General features: G+C 42.4%; 1 protein-coding gene across 1 annotated transcript in view; it reads left to right on the forward strand.

The window, feature by feature from the left end:
• LOC140493887 (uncharacterized) overlaps nt 1-23,023 on the forward strand; it is a 115,188-nt gene that overhangs the window by 35,810 nt on the left and 56,355 nt on the right. The window contains exons 14-21 of the mRNA XM_072592881.1: nt 831-911; nt 5,010-5,090; nt 6,923-7,003; nt 8,834-8,914; nt 10,743-10,835; nt 16,797-16,859; nt 20,166-20,246; nt 22,082-22,177. Of these exons, the coding sequence (XP_072448982.1) occupies nt 831-911; nt 5,010-5,090; nt 6,923-7,003; nt 8,834-8,914; nt 10,743-10,835; nt 16,797-16,859; nt 20,166-20,246; nt 22,082-22,177 (657 nt within the window). The remainder of the gene's footprint in view (nt 1-830; nt 912-5,009; nt 5,091-6,922; nt 7,004-8,833; nt 8,915-10,742; nt 10,836-16,796; nt 16,860-20,165; nt 20,247-22,081; nt 22,178-23,023) is intronic.

Below are 23,023 nucleotides of genomic sequence, written 5' to 3' on the forward strand. Positions count from 1 at the left end.
ACCTTACCCCAGCAAGACCACAGGGGCCAAAATGCAGACAGCTTGGTCTCTTATGAAATGAAAGCTTCAGCCATCAGCAGCACTGGGTCCGACATTGCATCAAAGCAGGTTTACTTACCACATTGTACCTGGTGGAGTTCCTCCCTGTTCTCCAGAATATTCAAACTGAAACAGCCTTCAGAAAGCATCTCCACGTTTTGTCCTTTGCACTATTGTTACAAATCCTGTGAACATTATTCAGCACAATTTCTTTCTGTCAGATTTTTGTGTGCTCACTCCACCACACGCCAGGTCTTCAGCAAATTCTATCCTGGAAATGCCAGAACATCATGTTTAAAAAGATACAGATTACAGTTGACATGATTTGGGCAAGGCCAAAATATGCCCTCTCAAATTCAGGAACTGATTGAATTTCTTCTGAGAACTATCCATATCCTTGAGAACTATCCTTGATCTATCCTTAAACCCAACCAAATGATTTATTCAATGAATTAACCACTTCAAACATTTCACAAGTGCATGCCAGGATCATTTCAATCACCAAGTTGTGGAATTCATCATACAATAGTTGCCTCAGGTAAATGGATGGCATGAAGAGAAAACGAGGGCATAATACACACAGTGAGCAACAACTCTGCAAAAAGTGATAGAACATTAAATCAGCACAAATCTGAAAAGTAGCATCATTTGTCCATAGAGACAGCTGCATTCAACTCAAGTAACATTTGTGTGGAATTCATTATGACACAAAAGCATTTTCAATGCAGTTCAAACTTGCAACAGTACTGGGTTTATACTGTCTGTTTTATATTTTACTGATGATGATGCAGGACCACAGAATGAATATAAACAGCCTGAAGACACTGTTGGAAATGGACAACAAAATAAAGAGGATGACTCAAAAGAGAAAGGTGAGTTGCTCCAATTTAGCAATGTGAGAAATTAAAATGTAATCATCTGGGTGCTAGACCTGACCTCACACAAACCTCTGACAATGGAATTTCTTCAAATTGCCTTAACTGGTATTGAGATGACAGCGCGTGTTTCAACTTTACCTTTACAAATGAGTTGTACTACATATTCGCACCTGCCACATTGCTTGAATTCAGTGAGCGCTAAACATAGAGTCATAGAGAGTCATAGAGATGTACAGCATGGAAACAGACCATTCGGTTAAACTCATCCCTACCAGATATCCCAACCCAATCTCGTCCCAACTGCCAGCACATGGCCCATATCCCACAAACGCTTCCTTTTTAATATACCCATCCAAATGCCTTTTAAATGTTGCAATTGTACTAGCTTCCACCACGTCCTCGGGCAGTTCATCCCAGACACGTACCACCCTCTGAGTGAAAAAGTATGTGCCTTTGGTCTCTTTTATATCTTTCTCCTCTCACCTTATACCTATGCCCTCTAGTTCTGGCCTCCCCCAACCCAGGGAAGTGACTCTGTCTATTTGTCCTATCCATGCCCCTCATAATTTTATAAACCTCTACAACATCACCCCTCAGCCTCCAACATTCCAGGGAAAACAGCCCTCGCCTGTTCAACCTCCCCCGATAGCTCAAATTCTCCAACCCTGGCAACATCCTTGTAAATCTTTTCTAAACCCTTTCAAGTTTCACAACATCTTTCCGATAGGAAGGAGACCAGAATTGCATGCAATATTCCAACAGTGGCCAAACCAATGTCCTGTACAGCCGCAACATGACCTCCCAACTCGTGTACACTATACTTTGACCAATAAAGGAAAGCATGCCAAACGCCGCTTTCACTATCCTATCTTCCTGCAAATCCACTTTCAAGGACTATGAACCTGCACTCCAAGGTCTCTTTGTTCAGCCACCCTCCCTCGGACCTTACCATTAAGTGTATAAGTCCTGCTAAGATTTGCTTTTCCAAAATGCAGCACCTCACATTTATCTAAATTAAACTTCATCTGCCACTCCTCAGCCCATTGGCCCATCTGATCAAGATCCCATTGTAATCTAAAGTAATCTTCTTTGCTGTCCACTACACCTCCAATTCTGGTGTTATCAGCAAGCTCACTAACCATACCTCTTATGCTCACAACCAAATCATTGATACAAATGACAAACAGTGATGGATCCAACACTGATCCTTGTGGCACTCCACTGGTCACAGGCCTCCAGTCTGGAAAACAACCTTCTACCACCACCCTCTGTCATCTACCTTTGAGCCAGTTCTGTATCCAAATGGCAAGTTCCCCCTGCATTCCATGAGATTTAAGTTTGCTAATCAGTCTCCCATGGGGAACCTTGTTGAACACCTTACTGGAGTCCATATAGATCACATCCACTGTTCTGCCCTCATCAATCCTCTTTGTTACTTCTCCAAACAACTCAATCAAGTTTGTGAGACATGATTTTCCATGCATAAATCCATGTTGACTATCCCTAATCAGTCCTTGCCTTTCCAAATACATGTACATCCTGTCCCTCAGGATTCCCGCTAACAACTTGCCCACTACCGAGGTCAGGCTCACTGGTCTATAGTTCCCTGGCTTGCCCTTACCACCTTTCTTAAACAGTGGCACCACGTTAGCCAACTCCCAGTTTTCTGGCACTTCACCTGTGACTATCGATGATACAAATATCTCAGTAAAAAGCAATCACTTCCCTAGCTTCCCACAGAGTTCTCTGGCACCCCTGATCAGGTCCTAGGGATTTATCCACTTTTATGTGTTTCAAGATTTCCAGCACTTCCTCCTCTGTAATATGGACATTTTTCAAGATGTCACCATCTGTTTCCCTACCTTTTATATCTTCCATGTCCTTTTCCACAGTAAATACTGATACAAAATACTCGTTTAGTATCTGCCCCATTTTCTGTGGCTCCACACGAAGGCCGCCTTGCTGATCTTTGAGGGGGAAGTGAGGACTGCAGATGCTGGAGATCAGAGCTGAAAAATGTGTTGCTGGAAAAGCGCAGCAGGTCAGGCAGCATCCAAGGAGCAGGAGAATCCACGTTTCGGGCATAAGCCCTTCTTCAGGATTTTTTTCCTTGTAGATGGAGGAAGAGAGCTTCTTCAAGGAAGGCATCCTTGCAAGAGGATTCGCAATAGGTTAAAATCAACTAGGAGAAAGTGAGGAGATCAGAGCTGAAAAATGTGTCAAAAAAGATTCCTGAAGAAGGGCTTATGCCCGAAACGTCAATTCTCCTGCTCTTTGGATGCTGCCTGACCTGCTGATGTTTGAGGGACCCTATTCTCACCCTAGTTACACTTTTGTCCTTAATGTACTTGTAAAAACCCTTTGGATTCTCCTTAACTCTATTTGCCAAAGCTATCTCATGTCCCCTTTTTGCCCTCCTGATTTCTCTCTTACGTATACTCCTACTGCCTTTATACTCTTCTAAGGATTCATTCGATCTATCCTGTATATGTTGTTCAGTGCTGGCATGCATCAGCAGGCCCTTATATTACAAGGGTCAAAAGTTAATTGAAGTGGATCTCCAGCTCTCTTAGTGGACTTACATTGTCACTGCACAAATTAGTGCAGTCACTTGGAAAACAAACATATGGTCTGCCAGTTACATGAATGGTTAAAGTGTCTGAGGTATCATGCACTAAGGTTTTTTACTTGACACTGGGCTTGATATGCAGGTGGAGAAATTAAAAAGAAGGGATGTGCTATTCTCTGAGAGGAGCATGTGGTATCCACACGGGTGTTTAGAATGGGAGCAGAGCAGGTGAATGTGGTAATGTCATTCCAAGACCATGAATGCTGTTCAGGAATACCGTTAATAATCTCCATCACGTTGTGGATGTGATTGTGTTCATGTAGAGAGACCACTTCATCCTAACCACACCATTCACCACATCCCCATCATCCAACTCCCAACAATCAGTTCTCAAATCCAAATTTGTCTGATTAACTGCTTAGTCACACTGGAACACTGTGCCAAAACCGGCACACACTACCTATGGCCCTCAAACACTGGCAGCTATTCAAGCATGCAGTGTTCAACTGTTTATACACATTTCAATGACCTTTCATCATTTGATATGATTTCCCAAAGAACAGAGATTTCTCAGAGCTGTGGTCAGCTTTACAAGATGAAAGCCCTTAGTTTAGAAATCAGTGCCATTCAATAAGCATGGACTAAAAGGGAAAAATATACAATTTCCATGTAACTCATGAGCAGGTTCCTGATGGTAAAAGCCATTTTCATGGTTATGACAGCATCAGCATTCAGGATAACCTTACCCACCAAGATCAATGGAGTCGAATTGTAGGTTGGTCTCCTTGTGAAATGAGATCTTGAGCCATTAGCAGCATTGAGTCCTATATTCCGCTGTAGCATGTTTACGGACCTACGTTTGTGGAGGACCTCCGTGTTTTCCAGAATTTTCAGCCTTGAACACTCATCAGAAAACATCTCCCTGTTTGGTCGACTGCACTATTGTTGCAAATGCTGTTTACATTAGTCAGCAAAACTTCTATGAGTCAGATTTTTGTGTGCTCAGTTCCCAGTCTAGGTCTTGAGCAAATTCCATCTTGGAAGTGCCAGAACATCATATTTTTAAAAATGCAGTGTCATAATTAACATTGTTTGGGTATGGAAAAAACCTGCCATCTCAAATTCAAGAACTGATTGCATTTTCTTCTGAGAACTCCACTGATCTACCCTTACAACTAACTAAATGATTTATTCAATGGTTTCACAAGTGCATGCCAGGACCATTTCAATCACGGAGTTACAGAATTCATCATACAATAGTTGACTCAAGAAAATGGATGGCTTGAACGGAATTCTAGGGTGTAATCTATACAGTGAGCCACAGCTCTGTAATAATTGAAAGAACATAAATGAAGCACTAATCTGAAAAGTAGCATCATTTGTCCACAGAGACAGCTGCACTGAGCTCAAGTAAGGTTTGTGTGAAATTCATGATCACACAAAAGCATTGTCAATGCAGTTAATACTTGCAAACATTGCTGTGTTCACACCGTCTATTTTAAATTTTGATGATGATGATGCAGGACCACAGAGTTTCTCTGAACAGCCTGAAGACACTGTTGGAAATGCACAACAAAATGCAAAGGATGACTCAAAAGATGAAGGTGAGTTGCAACAGCTTAAAAATGTGAGCAATTCAAACGTGATTATCTGGGTGCAAAACCTGACCTGATCCGTAACTCTGACATTTGTTCAAGCCGTGGTTTTGAGATGGCAGTACATGTTTAAATGTTGCCTATGCACGTGAGGTGTACTGTACATTATTCCTGCCCGTTGCATTTCTTGATTTCAATGTGCTCTCAACTGCATTCATGTTGTTCATTGGTGGCAGGCATCAGCAGGCCCTCATATTCCAATGGGCAAAAGTCACTTCAAGAGAATCTCCAGCCCCTTAAGTGGCCTTACATTGTCACTACACAAATTAGTGCAATCACTTGTAAAACAAACATGTGCTCTGACACATCCATCAATGGTTTAAAAAGTCTGAGGTAGCGTGCATAAGATTTTACGAGACATTGGGTTTGACAACAAGAAGGAGAATATTAAAAAGGAGGAATTATCTGCCCTCTGAGAGGAGCATGGGGTATCTACACAGGTGTTTAGGAGCCAATGGAAGCAGAGTAGGTGAATTTTGCAATGTCATTTCAAGACTATGAATGCTGTTCAGGAACATTTTGAACAATCGCACTAAAGATGTTGATGTGACTGTGTTCATGCAGAGAGGCCATTTCATCCAAATCACACCATTTACCATACCTGCATCATCCAATACCCAACAATCAGTCCTCAAATCTAAACTTGTCTGATTAACTTCTTAGTCACACACTGAACACTGTGCTAAAGGCAGCACACACTACCAATGGCCCTCAAACACTAACAGGTATTTGAGCAAGTGTTTCTACACATTTCAGTGACCTTTCATCCTTTGACATGATTTCCCAAAGTACAGAGATTTCCCAGAGCTGTGGTCCGCTATGGGAGTTAAAAGCCCTTAGTTTAGAAATCAGTGCCATTCAATATGCATGGACTCAAAGGGAAATATGTACAATTGCCACGTAACCCATGACCAGGTTCCTGATGGCAAAAGCCATCTTCGTGACTGTGACCTCATCAACACTCAGGGGAACCGTAACCCAACAAGATCAATGAAGGCAAATGGGGACAGGTTGGTTTCTTTGTGAAATGACAGCTTTAGTCATCAGCAACGCTGGGTCCTACACATTGCACATTGCAGATTTACTTTGCACATTGTACATGGTGGAATCCCTCCCTGTTCTCCACATATCCAAACTGAAACAGCCTTCAGAAAGCATCTCCTCTTTTCATCCTTCACAGTATTGTTGCAAATCCTATGTACATTACTCAGCACAATTTCTGTATGTTAAATTTTTGTGTGCACACCCAACATGCCAGGTCTTCAGCAAATTCCATCTTGGAAATGCCAATATATCATTTTTAAAAAGACATCGATTCACAGTTGACACAATATGGGCAAGGTAAAAATCTGCCTTCTCAAATTCAAGAACTGATTGCATTTTCTCCTGTGAATTCCACTGATCTATCCTTACACCAAACTAAATGATTTATTCAATTATTTAACCACTTCCAGACATTTCACAAGTGCATGCCAGGACCACTTCAATCAACAAGTTGTAGAATTCTTCATAAAATAGTTGACTCAGGTAAACAGATGGCAGGAACAATAGACTGGGGCGTAATACACTCAGTGAGCAACAGCTCTGCAATAATTAAGAGAACATTAATGCAGCACTAATCTGAAAAGTGGCATCATCTGTCCATAGGGACAGCTGCATTGAACTCAAGTAAGGTTTGTGTGAAATTCACGATCACACAAAAGCATTGTCAGTACAGTTCATACTCACAAACACTGCTGGGTTTACACTGTCTGCTTTATATCTTGATGACGATGATGCAGGATCACAGAATGAATCTGAACAACCTGAAGGCATATTTGGGAATGGACAACGAAATGCAGAGGATGTCTCGAAAAAGAAAGGTGAGTTGTTACAATTTAAAATTGCAAGCATCTGGGTGGTAGACCTGACCTAATACCTATCTCTGACAATGGAATTTATTCAAGACTTGCTAAATTGGTATTGAGCTGACAATACGTGTTTCAACTTTGCACTTACAAATGAAGTGTACTGTATATTATTCCCGACTGCCACATTGCCTGATTTCAATGAGCTCTCAACAGCATGCATGTTGTTCATTGGCTGCTTGTATCAGCAGGTCCTTATATGACAAGAGGCAAAAGTTATTTGAAGAGAATCTCCAGCTTCTTTAGTGACTTACACTGTCACTACACAAAATAGTGCAATCATTTGTAAAACAAACATGTGGTATGACACTTCCATGAATGGTTGGAAGTCTTAGGTAGCATGCACTAAATTTTTCACTGGGCATTGGGCTCAAGATCTAGATGGAGAAAGTAAGAAGCAGGGATGTGCTGCCCTCTGAGGGGACCATGTGGTATCCACACTGATGTTTAGAAGCCAATGGGAGCAGAGCAGGTGAATGTTGCAATGTTGTTCCAAGATCATGAATGCTGTTCAGAAAAATCATTAACAATCTCACTCATGCTTTTGATGTGATTGTGTTCATGTAGAGAGGATACTTTGTCCCTACCACACCATTCACCACATCCCCATTATCCAACTCCCAACAATCAGTCTTCAAATCCAAATTTGTCTTCATCATTCATTCATCACTCACTGAGCACTGTGCCAAATCTTGCACAAACAACATAAAGCCCTCAAACACTGGCAGTTATTCAAGCATGCAGTGGTCAAGTGTTTCTACACATTTCAATGACCTTTCATAATTTGATATGATTTCCAAAAGTACAGAGATTTCCACAGAGCTGTGATCAGCTGTGCAAGATGAATGCCCTTGGTTTAGAAATCAGTGCCATTCAATATGTATGGACTCAAAGGAAAATATGTACAATTACCACATAACCCGTCAGCAGGCTCCTGATGGTAAAAGCAATCTTCACGGCTGTAACAGCGTCAGCACGCAGGTGAACATCAGCCCACCAAGATCAATGGAGTTGAATTGTGGTCAGGTTGGTCTCCTTGTGAAATGACAGCTTCGGTCATCAGCAACACTGGCTCCTATATTGCACCATAATAGGTTGACATATCCACATTAGTGGACAACCTGCATGTTCTCCAGAATTTTCAGCCTGGAATACTGATCAGAAAGCATCTCCCTGTTTGGTCCTCTGCACTATTGTTGCAAATCCTGTTTACATTAGTGAAATTTCTAGGTGTCAGATGTTTGTGTGCTCAGAGCTGACTCTCGGTCTTGAGCAAATTACATCTTGGAAGTGCCAGAACATCATTTTTAAAAAAAACAGTGTCCTAGTTAACATGGTTTGGGTATGGTAAAAATCTGCCATCTCAAATTCAAGAACTGATTGCATTTTCTTCTGAGAACTTTATTAATCTATTCTTACATGAAACTAAATGATTTATTCAATGGTTTAACCAATTCAAAACATTTCACAAGTGCATGCCAGGATCATTTCAATTACCATGTTATAGAATTCATCATATAATAGTTGACTCAGCTAAATGGATAGCATGAACCGAAGATTAGGGTGTAATCTACACAGTGAGCAACAGCTCTGCAATAATTGAGAGAACATTAGTGCAGCCCTAATCTGAAAAGTAGCATCAATTGCCCATGGGGACATCTGCGCTGAACTCAAAGAAGGTTTGTGTGAAATTCATGATCAACAAAATCATTGACAATGCATGTCAAACCTGTGAACAGTACTGGGTTTACACTGTCTGTTTATATTTTGATGCTGATGATGCAGGATCACAGAATGAATCTAAACAACGTGAAGGCACTTCTGGGAATGGACAACAAAAAGCACAGAATGACTCGAAACAGAAAGGTGAGTTGTTACAATTTAAAAATGCAAGCAATTAAAAAGTGCACATCTGGGCATTAGGTCATGTCTTTCCTAATGCATAATTCTGACAATGGAGTTTATTTCAAGACCTGATAAATTTTATTGAGATGACAGCACATGTTTAAATGTTGCTTTTGCAAATGAGGTGCACTGTACATTGTTCCCGCCTGTCACATTACTTGATTTCACTGTGCTCTCAATGACATGTGTGTTGTTCATCAGCTGCGTGCATCAGTAGGTCCTTATATTACGAGGGGCAAAATGTACTTAAAGAGAATCTCCAGCTCCTTTAGTGGCCTTATATTGTCACTGCACAAATTAGTGTAGTCACTTGTGAAACAAACATGTGCTCTGAACCTTTTGTGAATGATTAAAAATTCTGAGGTCGCAAGCGCTAAGTTTTTCACGAGGCACAAATTACAAGGGAGGGATGTGCTGTGCTCTGAGGGGAGCACGTGGTATCTACACAGGTGTTTAGAAGCCGATGGAAGCAGAGCAGGGTGAATGTTGCAATGTCATTCCAAGACCATAAATGGTGTTCAGGAAAACCTTTAACAATCTCACTCATGTTGTTGATGTGATTTTGTTCATGTAGAGAGGCCTTTTCGTCCCAATCACACCATTCAACACTTGCCCATCATCCAACGCGCAACAATCTGTCTTCAAATCTACTTTTATCTGTTTATCTCCTTCATCACTGACTGAGCACTGTGACAAAGCTTGCACAAAAAAAACATAAAGCCCTGAAACACTAGCACTTATTCAAGCATGCAGTGTTCAAGTGTTTCTACACTTTTCAATGTCTTTCATCATTGGATATGATTTCCCAAAGTATAGAGATATCTCAGAGCTGTGATCAGTTGTGCAAGATGAAAGCCCTTGGTTTAGAAATCAGTGCCATTCAATATGTATGGACTCAAAGGAAAATATGTACAATTTCCACGTAAGACATGAGCAGTTTCCTGGTAGTAAAAACCATCTTCATGGCTGTGACAGCACCAGCACTCAGGGAATCCTAAGCTCACCAAGATCAATGGAGTTGAATTGTGGACAGTTTGTTCTCCTTGTGAAATGACAGCTTCAGCCATCAACAACACTGGGTCCCATATTGCATCGTAGCAGATTGACATACCCACATTTGTGGAGCCAGAAGCCATGTTCTCCAGAATTTTCAGCCTGGAACACTCATCAGAAAGCATCTCCCTGTTTGGTCCTCCACACTATTGTTGCAAATCCTGTTTACATTAGTCAGCAAAATTTCTATGTGTCAGATTTTTGTGTGCTCAGTCCCCACTCTAGGCCTTGAGCAAATTCCATCTTGGAAATGCCAGAATATCATTTTTAAAAAGATGCAGTGTCATAGTCAACATTGTTTGAATATGGTAAAAATCTGCTACCTCAAATTCAAGAACTGATTGCATTTTCTTCTGAGAACTCCACTGATCAACCCTTACAACCAACGAAATGATTTATTCAATGATTTAACCACTTCAAAACATTTCACAAGTACATGCCAAGACCATTTCAATCACAGAGTTAGAGAGTTCATCATACAATAGTTGACTCTGGTAAATGGAAGGCATGAACAGAAGTCCAAGGTGTAATATATACAGTGAGCAACAGCTCTGTAATAATTGAGAGACCATTAATGCAGCACTAATCTGAAAAGTAGCATCATTTGCCAATAGGGACATCTGCACTGAGCTCAAGTAAGTTTTGTATGAAATTCATGATCACATAAAAGTATTGTCAATGCAGTTCCTACTCTCAAACATTGCTGGGTTTACACTGGTTATTTTAAATTTTGAAGATGATAATGCAGGACCTCAGAGTTCCTCTGAACAAATTGAATCGCATGTTGGGAATGCACAACAAAATGCAAAAGATGACTCAAAAGAGGAAGGTGAGTTGCTACAACTTAAAAAGGTGAGCAATTAAAATGTGATTATCTGGGTGCAAGACCTGACCTAATCCATAACTCTGACAATGGAATTTGTTCAAGATGTGGTTTTGAGATGGCAGTACATATTGCCTTTGCAAATGAAGTGTACTGTACATTATTCTCGCCTGTCGCATTTCTTGATTTCAGTGGGGTCTCAACGGCATGCATGTTGTTCTTTGGTGGCAGGCATCAGCAGATCCTTATATTCCAAGGGGCAAAAGTTACTTCAAGAGAATCTCCAGCCCCTTTAGTAGCATTCTATTGTCACCACACAAATTAGTGCAATCTCTTGTAAAACAAACATCTGCTCTGAGACTTTTATGAATGGTTAAAAAGTCTGAGGTAGCATGCACAAGCTTTTTATGAGGCATTGTGTTTGAGATCCAGATGGAGAAACTATAAAGGAGTGGTGTGTTGCCTTCTGAGGGGAGCATGTGGTATTCACACAGGTGTTTAGAAGCCGATGGAAGTAGAGCAAGTGAAGGTCACAATGTCGTTCCAAGACCACGAATGCTGTTCAGGAAAATCTTTAACAATCTCACTCATGGTGCTGATGTGATTGTGTTCATGTAGAGTGGCCACTTTGTCCCAACCACACCATTCACCAGATCCCCATCATCCAACTCCCATCCAAATTTGTCTGATTATCTTCTTCATAACTCACTGAACACTGTGTGAAATCTTGCACAAACAACATAAAGCCTTCAAACATTGGCAGCTATTCATGCATGCAGTGTCAAGTGTTTCTACACTTTTCAATGACCTTTCATCATTTGATATGGTTGCCCAAATCACAGAGATTTCGCAGAGCTGTGATCAGCAATACAAAATGTAAGCGCTTGGTCTAGAAATCATTGCCATTCAGTATGCATGGACTCATGAGAGGCAACACACCAACCACGAGTCTCGTTCGTTCCCAACAAACCTTCTATCTGAGCCTCTAACTATTGAGTCCCCAATGACTAACACTCTCCTCCTTTCCCTCCTTCCCTTTTGTGCAACAGGGATGGGCTCTGTGCCAGAGACCTGGACCCCACTGCTTGCCCCTGATAAGTCATCTCCTCAACAGTATCCAAACAGTATACATGTTTTTCAGGGGAATGACCACAGGGGATCTCTCCACTGACTGTATTTTCCCCGTTTGAGCAGTCACCCAGCTTTCTTCTTGCTTAGGAGTAACTACTTCCTTGTCACTCCTATCTATCACAGCCTCTTCCTCCCAAATGATCCGACGTTCATCCAGCTCCCGCTCCAGTTCCCTAACATGGTCTTGGAAGAGCGAGAGATGGGTGCACTTCCTGCAGATGTACTTGGATGGGGCACTAATAGTGTCCCTGACCTCAAACATCATGCAGGAGGAACATTGATCTCCCTGCACTGCCATCCCTGCTAGTCCCCTAGTCACGAAGTGAAAAGGGACACTTATCTGATATGTCCCTGGTCTTTAAGGTTGGAGGAGGTGGTTGGGTGGGAGACTCAACAAAGGTAGGGACTTGGGTTGAGAAGACACTGACTTATATAGCAGGATGGAAATAAAAGTAAGAAGTCCCCCCTTTCCCAGAAATCTCTGCTCTTTGACTTCAAATTTAAAAGCACAAATCAGAGACTCACCGCTCCCCGCAGGCCCCTGGTCCAAGCTCCCACCCTTCAAGTTGTTGCTGCCGCTGAAAAACAGAAATGGTTGGTATGTTGCCTCCCAGGTGCCAGGGTCCGTGATGTCTCGGATCGTGTCTTTGGGGCCCTGAAGGGAGAGGGTGACCAGCCTCAAGTCGTTGTCCATGTAGGTACCAACGTCATAGGTAGAAAGAGGGATAGGGATGTAAGGCAGGATTTCAGGGAGCTAGGGTGGAAGCTGACAGCTAGAACAAACAGAGTTGTTATCTCTGGTTTGTTACCCGTGCCACGTGATAGGCAAGGAATAGGGAGAGATATCAGCTAAACACAAGGCTGCAAGGATGGTGCAGGAGGGAGGGTTTCAGGTTTTTGGATAATTGGGGCTCATTCTGGGGAAGGTGAGACTTGTGCAAACAGGATGATCTCCACTTGAACCAGAAGGGTACTAATATCCTGGGTGGGAAATTTGCTGGTGCTATTCAGGTGGGTTTAACTAGCTCAGAAGGGGGATGGGAACCAGAGGTGTAGTTGCAGTGCACAGGAGGATGAGAGTAGAAAGGACAGGGACAGGATTTCAGGGTCACAGGAATGTGCTGGCAGACAGCAAACTGGTTTGAAGTGTGTCTACTTCAATGCCAGAAGTATCTGAAATAAGGTAGGTGAGCTTGCAGCATGGATAGGTACCTTGGGACTTCGATGTTGTGGCCATTTCAGAGACATGGATAGAGCAGGGTGAGGAATGGATGTTGCAGGTTCCAGGGTTTAGATCTTTCATTAAAAACAGGCAAGGCAGTAAAAGAGGGGGAGGTGTGGCCTTGTTAGTCAAAGATAATATAACGGTGGCTGAGAGAATTTTTGCTGAGGACTCTGCTGAGGTAGTATGGGCTGAGGTTAGAAATAAGAGAGGAGAGGTTACACTGCTTGGAGTTTTTTATAGGCCTCCGCAGAGTTCCAGGGAAGTGGAAGAGAGGATTAGCAAAATTATTCTGAGTAGGAGTGAAAGGAACAGGGTGGTCATTATGGGGGACTTTAACTTCCCTAACATTGACTGGAAATGTTATAGCTCTAGTACGTCGAATGGATCAGCTTTTATCCAATGTGTACAGGAGGGTTTCCTGACACAGTATGTCAAACTACTGACAAGAGGGGATGCCACACTGGATCTGGTGCTTGGTAACGTATCAGGCCAGGTGTTTGATTTAGTTGTAGGTGAGTACTTAGAAGAGAGTCACCATATTTCAGTTACATTTAGATTAGCGATGGAAAGGGATAGGTACATGCCACAGGTCAAGAGTTATTGATTGGGCAAGGGCATTTATAATGCGATTAGGCAAGAATTAGGATGCATAGAATGGGGTAGCAAAGTGCAGGGGATACAATCAAAATGTGGAGCTGGTTTAAGGAACAGATATTGCGTGTCCCCTGTCGGGCAGGAAGGAAGTGATAAGGTAAGGGAACCGTGGTTTACTGCAGAAATTGCATCTCTAGTTAAGAAGAAGAAGGAGGCTTATGTGTTGATGAGGCAAGATGGTACAGATGAGGTGATAGAGAGTTACAGATCAGCTAGGAAGATTTAAAGAGAGAGTTAAGAAGAGTAAAGAGCAGACATGAACAGTCTTTAGCAAATAGAATAAAGGAGAACCCTAAAGCTTTCTATAGGCATGTGAGGAATAAAAGGATGGTTAGGGTAGGAATAGGGCCAGTCAAGAAAGAAGTGGGAAATTGAGTATGGAGCCTGTAGTGATCGGAGAGGTGCTAAATGAACATTTCTCATCGGTGTTCACTCAGGTAAAGGAGAATATTGTTGAGGAGAAGAATGAGGTACAAGATATTAGACTAGAAAGGATCGAGGTTAGTTACGCACAGGTGTTATCAATTCTAGAAGGACTGAAAGTAGACAAGTCCCTTGGGCCAGATGGGATTTATCTGAGGATTCTCTGGGAAGCTAGGGAGGAGATAGCAGAGCCGTTGGCTTTGATATTTGAATCGTCATTATCTATAGGTTTAGTACCTGAGGACTGGAGGATTGCAAATATGTCATTGTTCAAGAAGGGCAGCAGAGATGACCTAGGTAATTATAGACCAGTGAGCCTTACTTCTGTTGTAGGAAAGGTTTTGGAAAGGATTATAAGAGATAAGATTTATAATCATCTAGCCAGCAACAATTTGATTTCAGATAGTCAACATGGTTTTGTCAAGGGCAGGTCGTGTCTCACAAACCTCATTAACTCTTTTGAGAAGGTGACCAACCATGTTGATGAGGGTAGGGCAGTTGACGTGGTATACATGGACTTCAGTAAAGCCTTTGATAAGGTTCCAAATGGTAGGCTGTTGGAGAAAATGCAGAGGCATGGAATTGAAGGTGATTTAGCAGTTTGGATTAGAAACTGGCTTTCAGGAAGAAGGCAGTGAGTGGTGGTTGATGGAAAATATTCAGTTTGGAGTCCAGTTACTAGTGGCGTGCCACAAGGATCTGTTTTGGGACCACTGCTGTTTGTCATTTTTATAAATTACTTAGATGCAGGCATAGGTGGATGGATTAGTAAATTTGCAGACGACACTAAAATCGGTGGAATAGTGGACAGTTTGGAAGAATGTTACAGGTTGCGGGGGGACTTGGATAAAGTGCAGAATTGGGCTGAAAGGTGGCAAATGGAGTTCAATGCAGTTAAATGTGAGGTGATGCACTTTGGGAAGAATAACAGGAAGGCAAAGTACTGGGTCAATGGAAAGATTCTTGGTAGCGTGGATGTGCACAGGGATCTTGGAGTCCATGTGCATAGATCCCTAAACGTTGCCACCCAGGTGGATAGTGCTGTGAAGAAGTCATACGGTGTGTTAGGTTTCATTCATAGAAGGATTGAGTTCCAGAACCGCAATGTCATACTGCAACGCTGGTGTGGCCACACTTGGAAATATTATGTACAGTCCTGGTCGCCCCATTATAGGAAGGATGTGGAAACATTGGAAAAGGTGCAGAGGAGATTTACCAGGATGTTGCCTGGTCTGGAGGGAGGGTCTTATGAGGAAAGGCTGAGAGACTTGGGTCTGTTCTCTTTGGAAAGAAGGCGGCTTAGGGGGGATTTGATAGAGACATACAAGATGATCAGAGATTAGATAGGGTAGGCAGTGAAAGACTTTTTCCTAGGATGATGACATCAGCTTGTACGAGGGCATAACTATAAATTGAGGAGTGATAGATTTAAGACAGATGTCAGAGGAAAGCTCTTTGCAGAGAGAGTGGTAAGGGTATGAAAGGCTGTACCCGCTAATGTAGTCAACTCTGCCACAAATGGGAGACTTAACCAATCCTTAGATAAGCACATGGATGATTTTGGGAAAATGTAGGGGGACAAGCTGAGAATAGTTCACAAGTTGGTGCAATATCGAGGGCCAAAGGGTCTGTTCTGTGCTGTATTGTTCTCTGTTCTATGTTCTATAAAGATAAATATGTAAATTTCCACATAACAAATGACCAGGTTCCTGATGGCAAAAACCATCTAAGTGTCTGCGACAGCATCAGCACTCAGGGGAACTTTAGCCCACCCACCAAGATCACTGGAGTCGAAATAGGGACAGATTGGTCTCCTTATTAAATGACAGCTTCAGCCAGCAGCAATGCTGGGTTCTACATTGTATCAAAGCAGCTTTCCTTACCACACTGTACCTGGTGGAGTTTGTCCCTGTTCTGCAGAATATTCAAACTGAAACAGCCTTCAGAAAGCATCTCCACTTTTCGTCCTTTGCAAATCCTGTGTGCGTTATTCAGCACAATTCCTTTGTGTCAGATTTTTGTGTGGTCACTCCACATACAAATTTCATCGTCTAAACACCAGAACATCATTTTTAAAAAGATGCAGTTTACAGTTGATACTATTTGGCGAAGGTAAAAATCTGCCTACTCAAATTCAAGAACTGTTTGCATTTCTTTCTGAGAACACCAGTGATCTCTCCTTACATCCAATTACGTGATTTATTCAATGATTTAACCACTTCAAGATGATTCACAAGTCAATCACCAATTTGTAAAATTCTTCATCCAATAGTTGACTCAGGTAAATGGATGGCATGAACAAAAGATAGGGTGTAATATACACAGTGAGCAATAGCTGTGCAATAGTCGGGAGAACAGTAATGCAGCACTAATCTGAAAAGTAGCATCATTTGTCCATAGGGACTGCTGCACTGAAAACAAATAAGGTTTGTGTGAAATTCATGATCACACAAAAGTATAACCAATGTCGTTCCAAGTCACAAACACTGCTGCGTTTACATGATCTGCTTTATGTTTTGATGCTGATGATGCAGGATCACAGAATGAATCTGAACACCTTGAAGGTACTGTTGCACAGGATGATGCAAATGAGAAAGGTGAGTTGTTACAACTTAAAAATGTGAGCATTTAAAAAGTGATTATCTGTGTGTGAGATCTGACCTATTGCATAACTCTGACAATGGAATTTGTTCAAGACCTGATAAATTGGTATTGCGATTGCCAAAGGGCAGAAATGGCTGTCACGAGGAGTCATAATTTTAAAGTGATTGGAGGAAGGTATAGGGCTGATTTCAGCTGTTGGATCTTTATGCAGAGGGTGGTGAGTGTGTGGAATGCACTGCTGGTGGTGGTAGTAGAGTCAGAGACATTAGGAACGTTTAAATGACTGCTGGCCAAGCAAATGGATGCCAGCAAAGCAAGGAGGGTGTTTGTTCAGTTGATCTTAGGTTGAGATAAATGCTTGATGCAACATCATGGGCCAAAGGGCCTATGCTGTGCTGTACTGTTCTCAGTTCAGGGTTCCATGTTCTACCTGTTTAAACTCTGCCTTTGCAAATGAGGTGTACTTAACATTCTCCGCCTCCGCCGTATCTGCTCCCAGGAGGACCAGTTCCACCATAGGACACACCAGATGGCCTCCTTCTTTTGAGACCGCAATTTCCCTTCCCACGTGGTTAAAGATGCCCTCCAACGCATCTCATCCACATCCCGCACCTCCGCCCTCAGACCCCACCCCTCCAACCGTAACAAGGACAGAACACCCCTGGTGCTCACCTTCCACCCTACAAACCTTCGCATCAACCAAATCATCCACCGACATTTCCGCCACCTCCAAAAAGACCCCACCACCAGGGATATATTTCCCTCCCCACCCCTTTCTGCCTTCCGCAAACCGTTCCCACCATGACTACCTGGTCAGGTCCACACCCCCCTACGACCCACCCTCCCATTCTGGCACTTTCCCCTGCCACCGCAGGAACTGTAAAACCTGTGTCCACACCTCCTCCCTCACCTCTATCCAAGGCCCTAAAGGAGCCTTCCACATCCATCAAAGTTTCACCTGCACATCCACCAATATCATTTATTGTATCCGTTGCTCCCGATGTGGTCTCCTCTACATTGGGGAGACTGGGCGCCTCCTAGCAGAGCGCTTTAGGGAACATCTCCGAGACACCCGCACCAATCAACCAAACCGCCCCGTGGCCCAACATTTCAACTCCCCCTCCCACTCTGCTGAGGACATGGAGGTCCTGGGCCTCCTTCACCGCCGCTCCCTCACCACCAGACGCCTGGAGGAAGAACGCCTCATCTTCCGCCTCGGAACACTTCAACCCCAGGGCATCAATGTGGACTTCAACAGCTTCCTCATTTCCCCTTCCCCCACCTCATCCTAGTTTCAAACTTCCAGCTCAGTTACTGTCTCCTTGACTTGTCCGACCTGCCTATCTTCTTTTCCACCTATCCACTCCACCCTCTCCTCCTTGACCTATCACCTTCATCTCCTCCCCCACTCACCCATTGTACTCTATGCTACTCTCTCCCCACCCCCACCCTCCTCTAGCTTATCTCTCCATGCTTCAGGCTCACTGCCTTTATTCCTGATGAAGGGCTTTTGTCCGAAACGTCGATTTCGCTGCTCATTGGATGCTGCCTGAACTGCTGTGCTCTTCCAGCACCACTAATCCAGTATTTGGTTTTCAGCATCTGCAGTCATTGTTTTTACCTTTACATTATTCCCGCCTGCCACATTTCTTGATTTCAATGTGCTCTCAAATCCATGCGTGTTGTTCATTGTCTTCAGACAGCAGCAGGTCCTTATATTCCAAGGGGCAAACTTAAAGAGAATCACCAGCTCCTTTAGTGGCCTTACATTGTCATTGCACAAATTAGTGCAATCACTTGTGAAACAAAAATATGCTCTCACCCTTTCATGAATGGTTAAGAAGTCTGAGGTAGCATGCACAAGTTTTTTACTAGGCGTTGGGTTTGAGAACTAGATGGAGAAAGTAAAAGGGATGAATGGTCTGTCCTCGGAGAGGAGTACGTGGTATTCATACAGGTGTTTTAGAGACAATAGAAGCAGAGCAGGTGAATGTCACAATGTTGTTCCAAGACTATGAATGCTGTTCAGGAAAGTCTTTCACAATCGCACTCATGTGACTGAGTTCATGTAGAGAGGCCATTTCGTCCCAAACACACCATTTCCCATATACTCATCATCCAATATCCAACATTCAGCCCTCAAATCCACATTTGTCTGATTAACTCGTTAGAACACTCTGCCAAAACCGGCACACCCTACCAATGGCCATCAAACACTGACAGCTATTCGAGCATGCAGTGTTCAAGTGTTTGTAGACATTTCAATGACCTTTTATCATTTGATATGATTTCCAAATTACAGAGATTTTCCAGAACTATGGTCAGCTATATTAGATCAAAGCCCTTGGTCTAGAAATCAGTAACATTCAATATGCATGGACTCAAAGGGAAATATGAACAATTTCCACGTAACACATGACCACATTCCTGATGGCAAAAGCCACGTTTGTGTCTGCGACAGCATCAGCACTCAGGGGGACCTTAGCCCTCTAAGATGACTGGAGGTGAAATAGGGACACGTTGGTCTCCTTGTGAAATGACAGGCACAGCCATCAGCAACACTGGGTTCGATATTGCACCAAAGCAGGTTTACTTACCACGTTGTACCTGGTGGAGTTCCTCCCTGTACTGCAAAATATTCAAACTGAAACAGCCTTCAGAAAGCATCCCCACTTTTCGTCCTTTGCACTATTGTTGCAAATTCAGCGTACATTATTCAGCACAACTTCTATATGCCAGATTTTTGTGTACTCACCCCACATGCCAGATCTTGATCAAATTCCATCTTGGAAATGCCAGAATATCATTTTGGAAAAGACATAGTTTCACAGTTGAAAACCTGGGGGGGGCGGGGAACAACATAATCATCTGCCTTGTCAAATTCAAGAACTGATTGCATTTTCTCTTGTGAACTCCATGGATCTATCCTTACATCAAACAAAATGATTTACTCAATGAATTAATAACTTCCAGACATTTCACAACTGCATGCCAGGACCATGTCAATCACCAATTTATCCAATTCTTCATACAATAGTTGACTCAGGTAAGTGGAGGGAGTGAAAAGCGGGCAACGACGTGATACACACTGTGAGCAGTAGCTCTGCAATAATTGAGAGCAATTAATGCAGAACTAAGCTGAAAAGTAGCATGATTTGTTCATCAAGACAGCTGCACTGAACTCAAATAAATTTAGTTTGAAATTCATGATCACGGAAAAGCATTGTTAATGCAGTTCATACTCACAAACACGGCTGGGTTTGCCCTGTATGCTTTATATTTTGATGATGATGATGCAGGATCACAGAATGTCTCTGAACAACCCAAAGCCTCTGTTGGGAATGGACAACCAAGTGCAGAGGAGGCCTCGAAAGAGAAAGGTGAGTTGTGACAATTTAAAAACGTCATTAAAACGTAAATTCAAAAGGAATCATCGGGCTGAAAGACCTGACGTAATGCAAAACTCTGACAGTGGAATTTCTTCAAGACCTGAGAAATTGGTATTGAGATGACAATACATGTTTAAACTTTGCCTTTGCAAATGTGGTGTACTGTACATCCTTCCCACCTGTCACAACACTTGAATTAAGCTTGTTCTCATTGGCATGCATGTTATTCCTTGGCTGCTTGCATCAGCTGGTCCTTATGTTTCAAGGGGCAAAACTTACTTTTTGAGAATCTCCAGTTCCGTTAGTGGTCTTACATTGTCTCTTCATAAATTAGTGCAATCACTTGTAAAACAAACATGTCCCCTGACACTTTCATTAATGGTTAACATGTCTGAGGTAACATGCACTAGGTTTTTCACCGGGCATTGGGTTTGAGATGCGGGTGGGGAAGGTAAAAAGGAGGGATGTGTTGTCCTGATAACGGAACATGTGGTATCCACACAGGTGTTTAGAGGCCTATGGAAGCAGAGCAGGTGAATGTTGCAATGTCGTCACTAGACCACGAATGGTATTCAGGAAAATCTTTCACAATCTCACCATTGTTGTTGATGTGACTATCTTCATTTGGAGAAACCATTTTGTCCCAACTATTCATGACATTGCCATCATCCAACTCCCAATAATCAGTCCAAATCTGCCTGATTAACTCCTGAATCACTCACTGAACACTGTGGGAAATCCTGCACAAACAACATAAAGCCCTCAGACACTGACAGCTATTCTAGCATGAAGTGTCCAAGTGTTCCTACACATTTCAATGACCTTTTATCATTTCATATGATTTCCAAAGTACAGAGATTTCCCAGAACTATGGTCAGCTATATTCGATGAAAGCCCTTGGTCTAGAAATCAGTAACATTCAATATGCATGGACTCAAAGGGAAATATGTACAAATTTTCACGTAACCCATGACCATGTTCCTGATGGCAAAACCCACCTTTGTGTCTGCGATAGCATCAGCACTCTGGGGAACCTTAGCCCACTAAGATGCCTGGAGGCGAAATAGGGACAGGTTGGTCTCCTTGTGAAATGACAGCTACAGCCATCAGCAACACTGGGTTTTACATTGCACCAAAGCAGGTTTACTTACCACATTGCACTGATGGAGTTCCTCCTTGTTCTGCAAAATATTCAAACTGAAACACCTTCAGAATGCATCTCCACTTTTTGTCCTTTGCACTCTTGTTGCAAATCCAGCGTACATTATTCAGCACAACCTCAGTATACCAGATTTTTGTGTACTCACCCCACATGCCAGGTCTTGAACAAATTCCATCTTGGAAATGGCAGAATATCATTTTGGAAAAGACATAGTTTCATAGTTGTCAACATGTGGGCAAGATAGGCATCTGCCTTCTCAAATTCAAGAACTGATTGCATTTTCACTTGTGGACTCCACGGCTCTATCCTTATGCCAAACTATCTGCTTTATTCAATGGTTTAATCGCTTCCAGACATTTCACAAGTGCATGCCAGGACCATTTCAATCACCAATTTATAGAATTCTTCATACAATAGTTGACTCAGGTAAATAGAGGGAATGAACAGCAGACGAGGATGTGATACACACCGTGCAAAACAGCTCTGCAATAATTGAGAGCAATTAATGCAGAACTAAGCTGAAAAGTAGCATGATTTGTTCATCAAGACAGCTGCATTGGACACAAATAAATTTTGTGTGAAATTCATGATCATGGAAAAATATTGTTAATGCAGCTCATACTCACAAACACTGCTGGGTTTACACTGTCTGCTTTATATTAAGATGATGATGATGCAGGATCACAGAATGTGTCTGAACAACACAAAGCTTCTGTTGGGAATGGACAAACAAGTGCAGAGAATGACTTGAAAGAGAAAGGTGAGTTGTGAAAATTTAAAAATGTGTTTAAAACGTAAATTCAAAAGTTATCATCTGGCTGAAAGACCTGACCTAATGCAAAACTCTGACAGTGGAATTTCTTCAAGACCTGAGAAATTGGTATTGAGATGACAATACATGTTTAAACTTTGCCTTTGCAAATGTGGTGTACTGTACATCCTTCCCACCTGCCACAACATTTGAATTCAGTGTGCTCTCAACGGCATGCATGTTATTCCTTGGCTGCATGCATCAGCTGGTCCTTATGTTTCAAGTGGCAAAACATACTTTTTGAGAATCTCCAGTTCCATTAGTGGCCTTACATTGTGTCTTCACAAATTAGTGCAAATACTTGTAAAACAAACATGTCCCCTGACACTTTCATCAATGATTAACATGTCTGAGGTAGCATGCACTAGGATTTTCAACAGGCATTGGGTTTGAGATGCAGGAGGAGAAAGGAGGGATGTGTTGTCCTGATAACGGAGCATGTGGTATCCACACAGGTGTTTAGAGGCCTATGGAAGCAGAACAGGTGAATGTTGCAATATCGTTCCAAGCCCACGAATGATATTCAGGAAAATGTTTAACATTCTCACTCATGTTGTTGATGTGAATATTTTCATTTTGAGAAACCATTTCCTCCCAACCATTCACGACATTGCCATCTCCAACTCCCAATAATCAGCTCAAATCTGCCTGATTAACTCCTGAATCATTCACTGAACGCTGTGCGAAATCCTGCGCAAACAACATAAAACCCTCAGACACTGACAGGTATTCGCGCATGCAGTATCCAAGTGTTCCTACACATTTCAATGACCTTGTATCATTTGATAAGATTTC

The sequence above is a fragment of the Chiloscyllium punctatum genome, chromosome 22 (assembly GCF_047496795.1).
Source record: "Chiloscyllium punctatum isolate Juve2018m chromosome 22, sChiPun1.3, whole genome shotgun sequence".
NCBI lineage: Eukaryota > Metazoa > Chordata > Chondrichthyes > Orectolobiformes > Hemiscylliidae > Chiloscyllium > Chiloscyllium punctatum.